The 15,694-nt window shown below is 37.9% G+C and overlaps 1 protein-coding gene across 1 annotated transcript in view; it reads right to left on the bottom strand.

Moving 5' to 3' along the window:
- Window positions 1-15,694, bottom strand: part of znf385d (zinc finger protein 385D) — a 92,635-nt gene that overhangs the window by 34,904 nt on the left and 42,037 nt on the right. The window contains exon 3 of the mRNA XM_084944257.1: window positions 14,830-14,937. Within this exon, the coding sequence (XP_084800383.1) occupies window positions 14,830-14,937 (108 nt within the window). The remainder of the gene's footprint in view (window positions 1-14,829; window positions 14,938-15,694) is intronic.

Genomic DNA, 15,694 nt, shown 5'->3' with positions numbered 1-15,694 from the left:
ATTGGTCGCTGATTTGTTTTTGTTTTGTTTTTGAATGTCAGAAATGTATATTTGTGAATGTGGAGATGTTATATTGGTTTCACTGGTAAAAATAAATCATTGAAATGGGTATATATTTGTTTTTTGTTAAGTTGCCTAATAATTATGCACAGTAATAGTCACCTGCACACACAGATATCCCCCTAAAATAGCTAAAACTAAAAACAAACTAAAAACTACTTCCAAAAACATTCAGCTTTGATATTAATGAGTTTTTTGGGTTCATTGGGAACATGGTTGTTGTTCAATAATAAAATTATTCCTCAAAAATACAACTTGCCTAATAATTCTGCACTCCCTGTATTTCCAGCTCCAGATTTGTATTTGTGGAATCTACTAGAACAACTTTGCATGAGTCACAGACCAAAACAGTTTTTATTTATCCTAAACGGAGCCTTGCTGCAGCCCTTTAATTCACCTTCTCTCTGAATTCAATTTCATTTCAGTTCAATTTGTTTATAAAGCACTAAATCCCAACAGTGGTCACCTCAAAGTGCTTTATATAGCAATGTAAAGACCTTACAACAATACAGAGAAATCCCCACCAATCAAACAAGACCCTGTGAGCAAACACTTGGTGACAGGGGGAAAGAAAAACGTCAGAATAACAGGAAGAAACAAGCTCAGAGAAGGGCAGCCATCTGCCATGAGCGGCTGGGGGTGAGGGGAGGAAGACAGGACTGAAACAAGATGTTTTAGTTCCTCTTCTCTCCCTTGGAGCCATCTTTCATTTGATTTGCTGGACTTACAAACAGAAGGTTTGAACAGCAGGTGGGTGGGGCTTCTGTGCTCACCCACACCTGTGTGCCTGATATGATCGTACTCAGGACATCCATTTTCACTAGAGTCACAATGGGGAAGAAACCTGGGCGTTTAGATCAGCTATTTATATCTAAATCCATGCATCTACATATCTACACTATATATTTTACAACAATAATAACTTGATGTCAGTGATTAAGAAATTTTTGTGACCCATGAAGTTTAATTTATGCAGTGGCCATTTGTTTTAAAGTCTGAGCACGTAACGCCACCAAGATTCACCTTCACAACAGATTCATCAAGTCGCACAGAAGGGGGACATATGCAAAGACTTTGAGCTGCCCTTGTTTACCTCTGCGCACTTTGCCTGTGGCAGGAATGAAGGTTTTAGGACGGATCCAATTGGAATAAATAAATACGCCAAGCATGTATCCCCAAAAGACACCGGTAAGCAGTTTTATTTATGCACCGCGGTGGGGATATTTACCAAAGACTGCTGGGATAGAAAGCCCTTTCCAGGTAGTATCTGTGGATTAGCATATTGTTTCTTTCTGTCCTTTTCAGTAATTAGTGTGCAGCGGTTTGGATTATTTTTAAATGAAAGAAAAACAGGAAATCGGGATCACATAACAAAGTTCTTGTAACATGCCTTTTGGGCATTCAGTATATTACCTAAAATGGTCCACAATATAGTGTGCAGACTGTGAACTTTGGCGAATAACATGAGAAGGTGCACTAGAGTATGTGACAAGTTAATAGGATGAGACAAGTAAAGAGGTGTCATTACACTAGGTGCATAAAGTTGCCAAGAACTCATAGTTCAGTAATTTTGTTGGCAAAGGAAATTGCTGGAGTGCCTCAAACATTCCCCCTTCATCCTAGGAACCACTTTTGGATGAAGCCTCACTTTTTCAAAGAGCGTGTGCATCTTGTTCTGGCAAGAAACCATTCATTTTAGCCCGCATTCATCACCCTCCAGGTATCAAAGACATAAGTTACCGTTTGTCATGAGACACAGCTGATATGGATGGGTGTTTAATGCAACCACAGAAATAATTCATCTTTCATTAAAGCAATGAAGTGGAAGAATTGCCTGAACTCCGAGTCTGGCACATGCATGATTAAAACTAGAATGGAAATCATTTGTTTCCCTTTCAGGTGCTCTGCGAGGGGTGAAAACACATCAAACAAACCAGCGTTGCAGGGTTTCTTTAGGATTTAGAGAGGCTGCTGGAAACCGAAAGGTCACAGTTTAAATTCCAGTGTATCCATCAACAGCCATGAACAATTCAGCCCCCTTGTGCATCATAAGTAAACCTCAATAAAAGTGCTGGAAAAATAAAATGGAAACTCTAAGCTTTGTTTTGCCGTGACATTAGGCTGGCATGTTGCCTGATTGTTTTGTCTACATAGAGCCTGAATAAGGTTCAGAGTCACGATGGGAAAAGTTATGACGAGAATTTAGCAACTTTTCTGTGAAAGGTGTGCAACCATATTCATGGAAAAACCACAGCAGTAAAGGGTCAAAACACAAAGACACATCACAGTACAACTACTTTAACCAGTGTTTACACATTACACACGTTTTTCTTTTCTAAATATGTATATTTAGAAAAGTACTCTTCTTATTAAATCCCTTGTTGACCCTATTAAGGGCAGCTTGAATAGCTAACTGACACTAATGAAAAGCCATCTCATTGTTGTTGCATAAAAGATCTTAGTCTTATTTAGTTTTGGTTTATTCTCAGACCTCAAATTAGTTTCATTTCCAGTTTCATTTTTACTCCATTTCCATTTTTACTTTAACTTTAAATGGTGCGTTTAAACTCTAAAGGCCAATTATCTCCTTTATTTGTTAGTGCAGTCTAAAATGAGAGTGAATATTGGTCCAGGTGACCAGAAATGTGATGTTAATGCTCTCTTTAAACTTTAGAACAGTTTTAAAATTCCCTTTGTGAGGAAAACAGACAAAAACATAACCTACATCTCAAAGATACTATAAATGTTCTTTTCATTCCCTTTTTGTGTTATATTAATTCTACTTTGATTATCTGTATGTCTATGCATTTAAAGCAATTTTAAATAAATCTTGTGAAGTAACTGTTATTTCAGCTACTGCAGTTTTTCAGTCATGTATGGGACATTTAAAGAGTTCAGCTGATTCAATTAAACATTTGTACAGAAGTCAGGAAAGTCAAAGGAAAATAACCAGAATCCTTATACTGGCCACTGTCTTGCTGAAGAAGAAGATTAGTTGGTTTTGACTTCACAATTCAATTCATTTAAGATCATTTAAATAAGACTATGACCCATTTCTTCCATAAACAGAAAAGCTGTTTTTGGTGATTCGGAGCAGATGAAACTTTCAATTCAGGGGAAAGTTCACAATCCAACATTAATGATTAATGTAATATTCAAATAAAATTATCTCCAAAGCCCAAAACTGATGCAATGGAGAGTAAATCTATTCATTGTATTTTTTTTTTTTCATATGTAGATTTCTTTTTTAATGGAGATGGAACCATCTACCACTTTTATGTGTAGTATTAAGTTTATACACCATTTTTAGCCTGCCATAAATCTTTATGATTTACACAGTGTGTATGACAGTGCACGCTATGGAAATAGAACTCAGAAAGTCTGTAGTGATGTTGTTTTAGGAGATTTTAAGTTCTTATTTTGAAAAGAGCTGAGTCTCTTACACAGTGCATTCAACCAGAAACCCACCCATTCACATTCCTGTGGATGAGTTAAGACCCCAGTAAATTACTCCAAGTCACAACAAAGAAGCACCAGTCGTTGTTTTAACCCATAACAGCCAGTGTGCGGGCCTCAGTCTGATGGGGAGCAAGGGCATGTCTCACAGCAAGAAGCCGCTCCCAAGTCTGATTCATAGTGTGACTCAAATGTGTTGCGACTTACGTCAAAACCAAATGAAAATAAACACATTCTTAAAACACATTTTCATCTGGTACCAGCCTGCAGCCAACACCTGGTTGCTGTTGAGTTATTATTAGATTTCCCTCAATAAAGTTAAATCCAACTTGATGGTTCCTGCACAGATTGTTGCTGTAGGGTAGGGTCATAAATTTTTAAGGATTAAACTGATTTGTGAATAAATGTTTAATTCAAAGTAAAATATCTGTATGACATTCTTATGTATTATTTACTGTACGACATGTACAGGTCAATTAATTATTCTAATACATCAGTAAATTGTGTTACACTCTTGTAGCTTGTAACTATGAAGCCGTTTTTTAAGACTAAAATAATGACTTTTTCCTTAGACACCAACTCATGTCAACCTCGGCCCTCATGATGAACAAAATGTGGCTGTTATTACTGGTTTTAATCAGGCAAAGCAAGATCAATGAAAAACAATGACACCCAGGATTATTAATATATATGAGGGAGTCTCTTTCCAGTCATTATATATGGCATACATGAAGAAACTGTCCAAAACTGTGCAGATGCTGAGCGTGCCTTAATAAAGAGTTGAGTTGTCCCAATCAAGATGTCCAACAAGCAATCCAAAACAAATCCCTTTTTTCTTCCCAACTCTTAGAACAACTCCTGAAGCTTCTTCATTTGTTTGCTAAGTGGAAGAAGCTGCTTCATGTGTTTCCTCACCAAATCCTGGGCAGCTGCAGTTCTTGATTTCACTCCCAATGGTGCTGCAGCCAACACCATGAAGAACACTAAGAGCAGGTCCAGGAAGAACAGAGCCAGCAGGCAATGATTCTCTTGAAGCACTCCACACCAGCCCAGGAGCCAAAAATCAGAGTCACGGCACCAATAAATAACTCAAGGTTTATGGTGGGGGTTTTGGGGTTGGGTTTTTTTTGTTGTTGCTTTTTTTGGATTGAGAGATTCTTTACTCCTGATATGGATTAATACAACCCCAGGGAGGAGACACACATCCCTTTCGTGTTGTGTCAGAAAGGACTTTGGGGGAAAAATCTCAAACGGGTTTGCTGTGGGGAACTTTGTGAATAAGGAATCGACCGAAAGTAGCAAAGTATTGATAAAGTACTGAAACGTAAAGTTGAAGGGGAAAGCAGGTATTTTATGACGCATTGTATAAAACCACTTGAAGCCAAAGTAAGTCAGCTATTGTTCACCTGTTCCACAGGTGGGTCTTGCTTTGTGTTTCTGATGTCCTTTTTCTCTGCCTGTTTCTGTCAGTGGGTGCAGTCAAGTAGTCGAATTTGTTGTGGAAGGTTTTTAACTGAGTGATGTGACCTAAACGTATCTGAATGACAGTCTTAAAACGAACTGCTTAAATGAGCTAAGTACTAGGAAAAGGTGCTTTAATGGTTTCTTTCTTACAAAAACAATCAGTATAACTGATGAGTGGCACAAATCTAATCATTAAATATTAATTAAAGGTGAGCTTTCCATTTAATGCCATAACTTGTTGACAGGTTTTGAATTTTCACTGGCAGACTGTTAAATCAGCAGCTGAACTGTGAACATTATGCTGCTGTAACAAAATCTCCTTCTTATCAAGGCGGTTTCTTCATTGCCTTCTCTGTCTGCGGCCTTTAGAATTATCATGAAATTAATTTTTACCTTAGGCCAGATGGGATAAGAATAAAATGCTCTATTGGGATAATATCATACTCTCAGTTCTTGCAGATATGATGGGTCTGATGAGTCAGGATTTTGTATGTGAGAAGAAGGATTTTAAATTAAATTCTGGTTTCAATATTAAAGACCTCTGGTACTAACTAAGCCCCCCTAGTTCTAGTACTTTCGCTGCAGTGTTTTCAGAGAATGTTTAAAACAGCCAGATAAGAAGGAATTATAATAATCTACCAAAGAAGTAACAAATACATGAAATTGTTTTTCAACATCATTCTGAAGAAGGATGTTTCTAAATTTAGGAATGTTATACAGATGAAAGAGTGCATCTTTATTTGTTTAATGTACCCACCGAAAAGAATATGCTGGTCAAAAATAACTTTAAGATTCCTCATAGTGTTGCTGTGCAATGCCAAAGTAATGCCATCTGGAGTAAGCCTGTGGTTGGACACCTTTCTGAGGGTTTTAGGACAAAATAGTATAAGTACTCAAGTACTGCTTATCCTTTTCTCTTTAATACATGCCTGATAGTAGTTTAACTAACTGATCTCTGTCATCTGGCGTCACTGATAAATAGAACTGGGTATCATGTGCACAGCAATGGAAATGTAAAAACTGTCTTTTTTCATGCATCCCTAAGAGAAGGAAAAAAAAATATTGGTCCCAACACGGAACCCTGTGGAACTCCAAGAATAACATCTGTATTCAAGGGGGAGTCCCTTGAACTAGTCAGATGGATATGACTCAAAACAGTGCAACATGTTTCCTTTAATACTGCGTCATTTAGTCTCTGTAGGAAAATGTTGTGAATAGCACTATCGAATGCTGCATTAAGGTCTATGAGGACAAGCAGAGAGATGAGCCCACTGTCAGTGACCACAAGAAGATCATTATTTCACTAGTGTTGTTTTTGTTCTATGATGAGCTTTAAATCTAGACTGAAAGTCTTCAAATAAAGTAAGATATACTTCACTTATCACTGACTTGGGAAATTCTTTTGTTACAGCATTTTAAAAAATAAACACAACAAAAATATAACACATAGCTTTAAGAAGTAGAATGATGTATGTCAGTAAATAATACAATGTAGCAAAACTATCTGAGACAGGTAACAACTAGTCAGAAACCAAAATAAATATGATAAAGTAAACTAATCTGCGTTTAAATGACAAATATTAGCTAAAAGAGCTGGAATTCAAGATCCTGTGCTCCGCTTTTAGTCGCCATTCTGTTTTCCACCTCTCACTATTTCCAATTATATTTCATTTGTTTTTTTATCAGCCTTCTGGAGTTTGTGTTTTCTCTGACTTTCTATAAGTTCAGTAGGCTTTGTATTAAAGCTCACTTTTTGTTAAGTAGTCTGCATTTGGGTCTTCATTTTGGTAAATTATAATTGCTTTCCTTTTTCCTGAAGCTACGTAATAGTATTTCTTCAGGCGTTATCGCTGCTTGTTATTCAAATGACAGAAAAACATGGAAGGGGAAAAAAAAGAACAGGCTTGAGATTATTAAGCAAGGTCTCCGGAGAGGAAATGATTTCTCTTTTCCACAAAATAATGCTGATACAACTAATAACACAATAATGATAAAAACACTATTAAAGTGGTGACAATTCATGTTGCCAGAGCAGTGAATTAAAAATGTCACTGAAAGCTCAGAGGCTGCGTGACTGATAGTTTTTTAAAACTTGTTTTGCCATTAAAGCCTTAATTAATTGTCATCATGAGCACAAGGAACATTAAGCTGAGTTTTAATTCATACGCTGTGCAAAGGGTTTTGGTGGATTTGCAATAACTTGCAAAAAAAAAAAAAAAAAAAAGTAAAAGCAATAAGTAGATGTTCCAGATTTCCTGTTTTTGTCTTCTTCTGCTATGTTGGGAATATTATTTTTATTTACTGACGTGATATTTTTTTTTTTTTTTTTTTAAATCTACCAGTTCATTCACATCTTTTCACCAATATTATTTTTGTTGTGCACGTGCATGATAAAATGTCAAATAAAAAATCCATCACAATAATCACAGAGAACAATCCAAACTGTAGAGTTGTCTTTATCTGCATTTATTAGAGCTAGCACAGCTGCAGCTTTACATCAATCTGAGAGAAGGCAATTCAATCTCATCTCCTGCCGAACTGCTTATGGAAATATTATTACTGTTGTGTTGCACCTAAAGAGACTACAGTGTTTATTCCAACATGAGACCGACATGTTAACTTGTCATAATAATAACATCAACGCCAGGGTTTGTCAGTATGAATTTTGAAGAAAACAGTAGCTACACAGGGTGGACTGAAAAGCCTTGTCCTTCATACTCAGAAAGAAAAAGAAGATGCCATAATTGTTTAAACTCTGGGATATCACACATTTTCAGACAGCCTCTTAATGAATGCATTTATAGTGTTGCTTCGGGTTTAATAGAAAATGAAAACGTTAAGATCAAAACACAAATACAAAGCCTGACTCATCATCACAGCTGGACCTTCATGGCATGGAGTGGGTGTGAATGTTGGAGTGTTGGTTTCTGAAACTGACAGATGATGGGCGACACAGGCTGACCATACAACACGCAGTGCAGACAGAACGACAGAGAGAGCATCCTGCTTAACCCTCTGTTATAAAATACCAAAAGCACAAACCCAAATAGACTTATTGGGGAATTGGAACAGCCAGTGCTGAGTAAAAAATCCCAATCAATGCCACTCACAGATTTAAAGAATGAAAATGCACTTGATTTAGGAACAGCATATTTTTGGATAGAGTCCAGTGGTGATGCTTAATTTTCTGCATCCAACTGACACATTATCAGTTAAAAATCATTTTCAGTATGCCTCATAAACCTGGGAAAAGTAGTGAAGTAATAACATGATAAAACATCAGGTTTGTTCCTTAGAATTGTGAAAGCTGTATTCTGTATACGAGATCAGGGTCAAAAAACAATCTTCTGTTTACTTAAAAGTAGGCAACACAGAATCACTGTGTTGTCTGTGAAAAACGGAGAGAAAAGAGCTCCACAAGTGGAAAATAAGAGTGACCTCCACAGCATGACTATTTCATTATGCTTTAGGACATAAACACTAGGGAACAATGGGCTCATCAGCATTTCCTAGCGTTTTTTTTCCCATGTACTGATTTTAAGAAATATGGATATACATGAACACACATCAGCACACACCTTTCTTGCAGGTTATGTCTTTGTACTTGTTTCCTAGGTTATATATTGGCAACCTGTCCAGACAACAACCCCCCAGAACCCCGAGATAGATACACTGTTAAGAAAAGAAATCAGTGGATGCGTGAATGAAAGTCCAAAAATGTTTTTTCCCCTCACCAAGGCCTTCACCTGGTTAAAGAAAGGATTCCTTGTCCAGTCAAATAAATCATTCACAACCTTTACTTCAGTCAGGACCACTTTAAGAAGATTGTGGTTTCCATCATGTGTGCAAAGGCAGAAAGCTGGAGGTGAGGACAGCAGCACAGAACACAGCAGAGTACTGACAAAGTAACGGTTCACAGCAACAGGGTTCGAGGTTTGAATCCTGCCTGGGGCCTGTCTGTGTGGAGTTTGCATGTTCTCCCTGTGTCTCTGTGGGTACTCTGGCTTCCTCCCACAGTCCAAAGACATGCATGTGGTTAACTGGGGATTTAAAATTGCCTACAAGCAGGTGGACTGCTTGATTTCCTTGTCTCTCATTTTTTAAGGCTTCAAGGAGGCAAGCTTGATATATCTTTCGTATTACATACGTGAAGCTCTCCTTTAAAAAAAAAAACACCCACCCTTATTCAAATGTTGCTCAATGTTTTTATTTGACCGTTGAGACATAAAAGTTCTCAGATCAACAATTCATATGATGTTGGGGCCCAATAAGTGAATTTACTCTGGTTTCTATGTAGGTCTGTTCCTGAGTGACTCCTGCTTTTATCTGAGCTCCCAAACACAAAAAAGTCAGCCCTGGTCGCAAGGCAGGCAGGCAATGAGCGAGACAAGAACCTAATAATTATTAAAACAGGCCATCCTCAGAGCTTGACAAATAACATTTGTCGTGTGGTCAGACAGATTTGGGTAACCTAAATGGAACAAATTAATCAAAACAAGAAAGTAAATTGTACTGTGCACACAACAGCATTCGTGCACTGTGTAGTAAAACAAGGTCGTGACATACATAAAGTGTTTATTTCTCCTTAGTGCAAATAGCAGGATTTATAGATGTGAGAACAGGGGTGTGCGTGTGCGTGTAGCTGTTCTGTAACAGCCTGCACATCATCATTTGCACATCACTGAAAAAGGTAAACAACGTGGAACATCATCATGTGTAATGTTACTGCACTTTGGCATGACACTTCTCAGGCCAGAGGCTGCAGACTTATCAACATGTGTTCTTCAGATGGCTGCAGGAATTTAATGAAGTAAAGGAGAGCGGTTTTCATTAAGCAGCAGTGGACAACAAATACCAAAATACCAGCGATTCTCTCTTCATTACCTTATTTGATTAAACCTCCCACCCCTTTGTTCCCTCCCTTTGCACTTGGCACCAAAATCCTGCACAGGTTGGCAAAGCAATTTTCAGTGGAATTTTTTTCTGCTTATGTAAACACCATCATCATATGAATTAATAATCAGCAGCTTCTCTGTGTGTGTTTGGCTCACATTCTTTCTTGCTTGCTCTCTCTGTATCACACACACAAAACAGTAACTAATGTCACTCAAGATCATTTTGGTCTCAGCCTCTCCTGACACGCTTACTGTGACGTGTACATTTGTTCCTTTGCGTTTCAAGAAAGAATATTGAGAAAGAAAACCTATTAGCTTGTAAAAGGGCTAAAACGTTAACTGGATAAAATCCACAAAAACAAAAGTCAAGGTAAATAAATGAAGGACTTATTTGAAATGCAGCCGATGTAAACTGGAAATAAAGTGTTTCTTGTGATGGAGCAGATGAGACTATCTGGTGACTCACTCGCACTTAACAAATTGCAGACTTGAGGCATGTTTATGACCCTAACTCATAAACATGACTGCAAAGTAAAGCAGAAAGATCTTAAAATCCATTAAAGCTGAGAAGGTTTTTTTCTTTTTAAGATCTCAGGCCATTAACTGGTTTTTAACTCGACTTTCTTCCGTCCTCAGAATGTTTCCATATTGAGTATGAAGGACAGGTCGAGCTTCTCTCCCTGCATCATCTCACATTTATGATAAACGATCACTGGAGCAAATTAAAACAATTCCCTGTTGTATCCTTGAATAAAATAGAAGAAAACAGCTCCTGAGTTCATTTTCAACCCCCTCTCTCTCACAGTGCTACCTGTCCACTGACAGCTGAACACAGGCTCTATTTCTCTAATGAAGCTTTAAATTAGCAGCTGATGGATAGTAAATATATACTAAGGCAGATTTCCCCATGTAAAACATAATAATCTCATTCTGAGTAATCACCTACCCATTCAGTGTTTGAAAAGGATTGATTACTCATTTAATCATGGAGCCGCCACACTGCTATTTGGGGATACAGCTGATTTAACGGCGTGCAGCAGGAGCCGTGATTTTCCTTTTAAATTTTTTGATTACTTTGAAAATGGTATGGAAATCAGGTGCAGGAAGAACTGAAACCCATCTGCCTGTCTGTCATTTAAATTTAGCGAGCTAATAGCATTGCCATGCATTTCATTACAGCATATTAGAGCGAGCACATATAATCTAATGAAGGCAAAAATACATTCGGTTTGGAACATATGATATATATTACTGAAACTCAGTGTGATGATGACAAATATAAGGACAAGAAATCCTATCATACTGGAGCTGTTATAAGCTTTTCCGAGTGAAAGAGAGCTACACGGCATTCTGAAACTCCTCAGCGTGTCGAGACACTAAAGTTTTGTATCCAATCTCTCCAGATGATTTGGGAACACAAATTTAATGATTACCCGTTTTAAAAAGGGTTGTTCCTATCCATATTTCTAATTTTGTGTTGATATTTTTTGGACCACAAAAACTTTGCATGAATCACTTTAAATTATGTACATTACTTCATCCTCTGTCCATTAAAGCTCTTTTATTTCACTTTAAAAGAACTTTACTGTGACTGGCCATAATAAAGATGTTATTAAGATCCAAAAACAGAAAACAGTTAGAAACCATTACCACCACTGTAGCTGTATATAGTTAGATCCATAATTAGATATTAATGCAATTTTTGCAATTTTACCTCTGTACACCACCACACAAAATATTCAAGATCTGATTAAAGTGCAGATTTTAAACTTTAATACAAGAGTTTTATCAAAAGTATTGAATTAACTGTTTCATAGGCTCAAAAGTAACTGAACAGTTGACTGATAGATTGTTTTACAGCCAAATGAGGCCTGTTCCCGTGTTATTCCATGACAGATTAAACAGATTCCAAGTATTAAATTAGAATTTGGCATCTTTTCATTGGGCTTCTTTCTATGAGTTCTAAAGATATGTTGATGTAAGTGAAGTAGGCCATAACTGTGCTGAAAAACCAAAATAAACTATCAGAGAGTCAGCAAAAACTTTCAAAATAACCAAATCAACAATCTGGTACATTGTAAAAAGAAGGAATGCACCGTCCTGCTCAGCAACCCGGCCACAACAATCCAGTTCAGCAACATCAGAAGTCTGCAGAAAACAACAACACTGAATAATCACAAAATCTTTTCTAGAACACTTTCAAGCAGGTCGAGTTATCATTGTCGATGTCTACAATTAAAAGATGTCTTCATCAGTGTAATCACAGAGAGTTTACGACAAGGTGAAAGCCAGTGGTTGCACTCAAGAGCAAGGAGATCAGATTAAACTGTTAGAAAACGCTAAAAAGAGGGGCACACTTCTCAAACTGAGATTGACTCGTAGAAGAATGATGGGAAGAGAAATGCATGAAGAAATGCCAGCCTGGTCTCATAACCAAAATCTGTCCATAAAATGAATACAATTCTCTGTTAAGTAAGGTTTCAACTTATGATAGCGATCATGAACTCATTAGGAAATGTTCTTGAGGCAATAATCAAGTGTTGCCCTTTAATGTTGCATTCACGTTTTAGATCTATGTGCAGTCTATGGGCCAGACTTACAAACATGTTACACCAGTACAAACTGGGTTTTGGTGTGAAAAAGAAATGGTCGGTATTTACAAAAAACCCACAGTGACAAGGTTGTGTGTCCGAGGTGAGAGATCATTTTTGCAATGATCTTGTGCAAAATGGAGGAGAATATTTAAATCAAGCATTGAGACTGATGTTTGCACCCATTTTATTGATGAGAGCACTGATATTTAAGGCCAGTGTATGTCTACTGTGAATATCCATGACAGTTTTATCTGTACATGTTCTGTTTCATAGGTGAGCACTATGCTTTTTTCTTTTTTGTTTGGTGCACAAATTGTTTTCTCTCCTTCTCTTCCTCACTATTTCTCACCTCTCTCACAACAAGGTAGTGAGGCTTTTAATTGTGTTTTTCAGTGGATAAATGGAGACTCTCCTGGGGTGTGAAGAGGACATTTCCTCCACCAGGTGTGCCGTGGATTCCAGCAAGTTTTCCCCACACAGGAGACAAGCCTGACAGGAATTATTATCAGGATTTAATCACAGGAAGTCAGCTGCAGTTTTAGCTGCTGAACTGTAGGTCAAACATGGTCCAGAAGAGTGTCAGGTGGCTCTGACTCCGTGTTTCGAGTGTGTCGATTTTGAATATGAATATACTTTATAAAAAATTATAGGTTACATTTTCTTTTTCTTATCTAACTGTTGTTGTTGTGGGCGGTACACCTTATTTCAGCTGATATAGGGCACAAATCACACGCTATTCTATCAGATTTAGAAATACTCCATAAACCCTTTAAATTCATGCTCTCCATAGAGCCAAAGATGATGCACTGATGCAGGCTGTTTGTAAAGCAACGACGTGGTGTAGGTGGAGCTTTTTTCTGGTGTTTTTTTGCAGAATTAAAGCCCGGCTCAGAGAAATCAAAGGCACCCATCTGGTAACACTGGACTATGATTTACAAAATAAATGCCATGTTGTAGAAAAAAATAATACTTACAACTCTAAACTCATCCTGGTAGGCATTAATTAAGAGTCAGTTTATCATAGACAATCTGGGCTCCATCTGCAAACCAAGATGAAACCTCCAGGGCTGAAAAATGAAGAAACATGGAAGCAGAAAAAAAAGCAGTTCCTCTTGGTGCCACTCGAGGATGACTTCAAAAGACACCATAGAGCTGTATGTTAAAATGCAACTGAAATATTTACAGCCTGGTTAGGGCAGTGATGGGCAGTTGTCGCCACCTGGTAAGTCTCCTCTGCACTAACTGGACTCACTGACATGGACCTTTCCACCATGTTCGTCCTATTGATGCAATTAATATTGGCTGCTGTGCAGTACCCACCATACAAAAAGCTTGTATTTTCTACTACAGAGAAAATGAGAAAGTACAGTATGATATGAGGTGCATCTCAGTGTCAGCCATATATATTTAAATTGAGCAATATACTGGGATAATCATAATTAGAGCTATTTGTATCTATTAGACATGTTTTATTAAATTTTATTAAATTTTGTATCTTTATAATATATTTTATTATTTAATATAGAACAGAAACTAACAGAACTAGTCAAGTCAAGTCAAGACAAATAAAGTTGACTTGACTTGACTTGACTAGTTCTGTTAGTTTCTGTTCTTACTGTCATGGAGCAACTGTGACCACATGATTTCCTCAGGTATTGATAAACTATTCTGATTCTGATTGGTGAGATGACCTCTTGTACTGCATTGGACCCATGCAGTTTATGCAGCTTGCTAACCCAGCGGTTCCCCACTGAAGTGCATTTAAAAGAAAGCAGGTTGTAGGCCCACCCACCCACACTGACTTCACTTTTCAGACCCTAAGATCAAGGCCATCTTTTTATATGCAGTCTATAATGATTTAATAATAAGCACGCATTGGCTCGTAAGGTTATTAGAATGCCGCGTTCCTGTCATTCTGTCCTGTTTCATTCATTTACATCACAAAGATATTTTTTTATATCATCCTTTTGTCTGGTTCACAGCTAACGCCAAACCCTAACAGAGCACGAAATGCACACACATTTAATGCACTGCTAAATCGCTCTTTGACTGTCCCCACGCAGTGAATGAAGAAAATTCCACTTTTTCTCTTTAAAACTTCTATGTTACCCTTTAATCTTACCCTTTAGCCACAGTGACAGTATGTGTTACCGTGTGCAATAGAATACCTTCAACTTCAACAGAGCATTAAGACAGTATGGCTGACAGCAGGGCAGGAAGAGTTTTAAACTTTCTCCTGTGCAGGTTGTGATGTGATGCCATTTTTCTCATTTCTTTCTTTTTCTTTTCAGTGTTCATCTCTTGCAGGAGTACTTGTGACTTTTGAACTTTCTTTCCTCTTCAGAAGAAAACTTCCTCACCTGTGAGTTGAACCTCAGTTGGCAAACGCTGCAGGAGACGTGCTTCCTCTTGGCGGTGGGAGGGAGTCCGAGGGTGTGATGGAGGACGGCTTTCTGCACCGGGTCCATCTGGAGGATGGAGAAAGACACACAGAGAGAGGATAATTAAAACGGTGCTAAAGCCGACCTGTAAATCAGCTTCATTCCGCTCGCTCGCTTGACTGTGAAAAGAAAACAGGCTGCCTGGGGCTTTCTAGAAAGCCAGACATCCATCTTTCCCTTCAACAGGTGATTTCTGGCTCAAACATTAAAACTGAATTAATGGTCTATTTGCTTACTTTAGGCATACGCCACCACTCTTTACTAATCTTACTGTAATGGCTTTCGGCAAACTCCCTCAAGGGAACAGTTAAAGGACACCTGTGGCTTTTTTTAATACTATTTTTAACAGCATGTTCTCACCTGAAAGCACATTAAATTTAACTTGCTAGAAGGTGAGCGAGATCTTTCCTATGCCTACCAAATCTCAGATAATATACTGTCGTTGAATGGCCACTTGAGCTTGGCTCCAAATTCAAGCCAATCTCTGTAGACGACCATAACATGCAGAACTTAACAGCAAAAATAAACACAGTGGCTGTGTAGTGGTTAACACGTTTGCCTAACAATCAAAGATTCCCAGGTTTGATTCTGGGAAGAGACACAAATATCTTTAGCGCTGCCTCAGAAAGAACATCTGGTAAAAAAAAATCTGCCAAAACAAATGTGGAACTACCTGCTGTGGTGATCGCTTGAGAATAAAGGAGCTAACACCAGAAATAAACATGTTCACAGTAGATTTGCCACCTGTCCAGGGTATATCCTGCCTCGTGCCCTACGACAGCTG

This window comes from Perissodus microlepis, chromosome 11, assembly GCF_051167445.1.
Source record: "Perissodus microlepis isolate ML-2025 ecotype Zambia chromosome 11, ASM5116744v1, whole genome shotgun sequence".
Lineage (NCBI taxonomy): Eukaryota > Metazoa > Chordata > Actinopteri > Cichliformes > Cichlidae > Perissodus > Perissodus microlepis.
The sequence above is the reverse complement of the archived record's forward strand: the minus strand, read 5'-3'. Positions and strand labels throughout refer to the sequence as shown.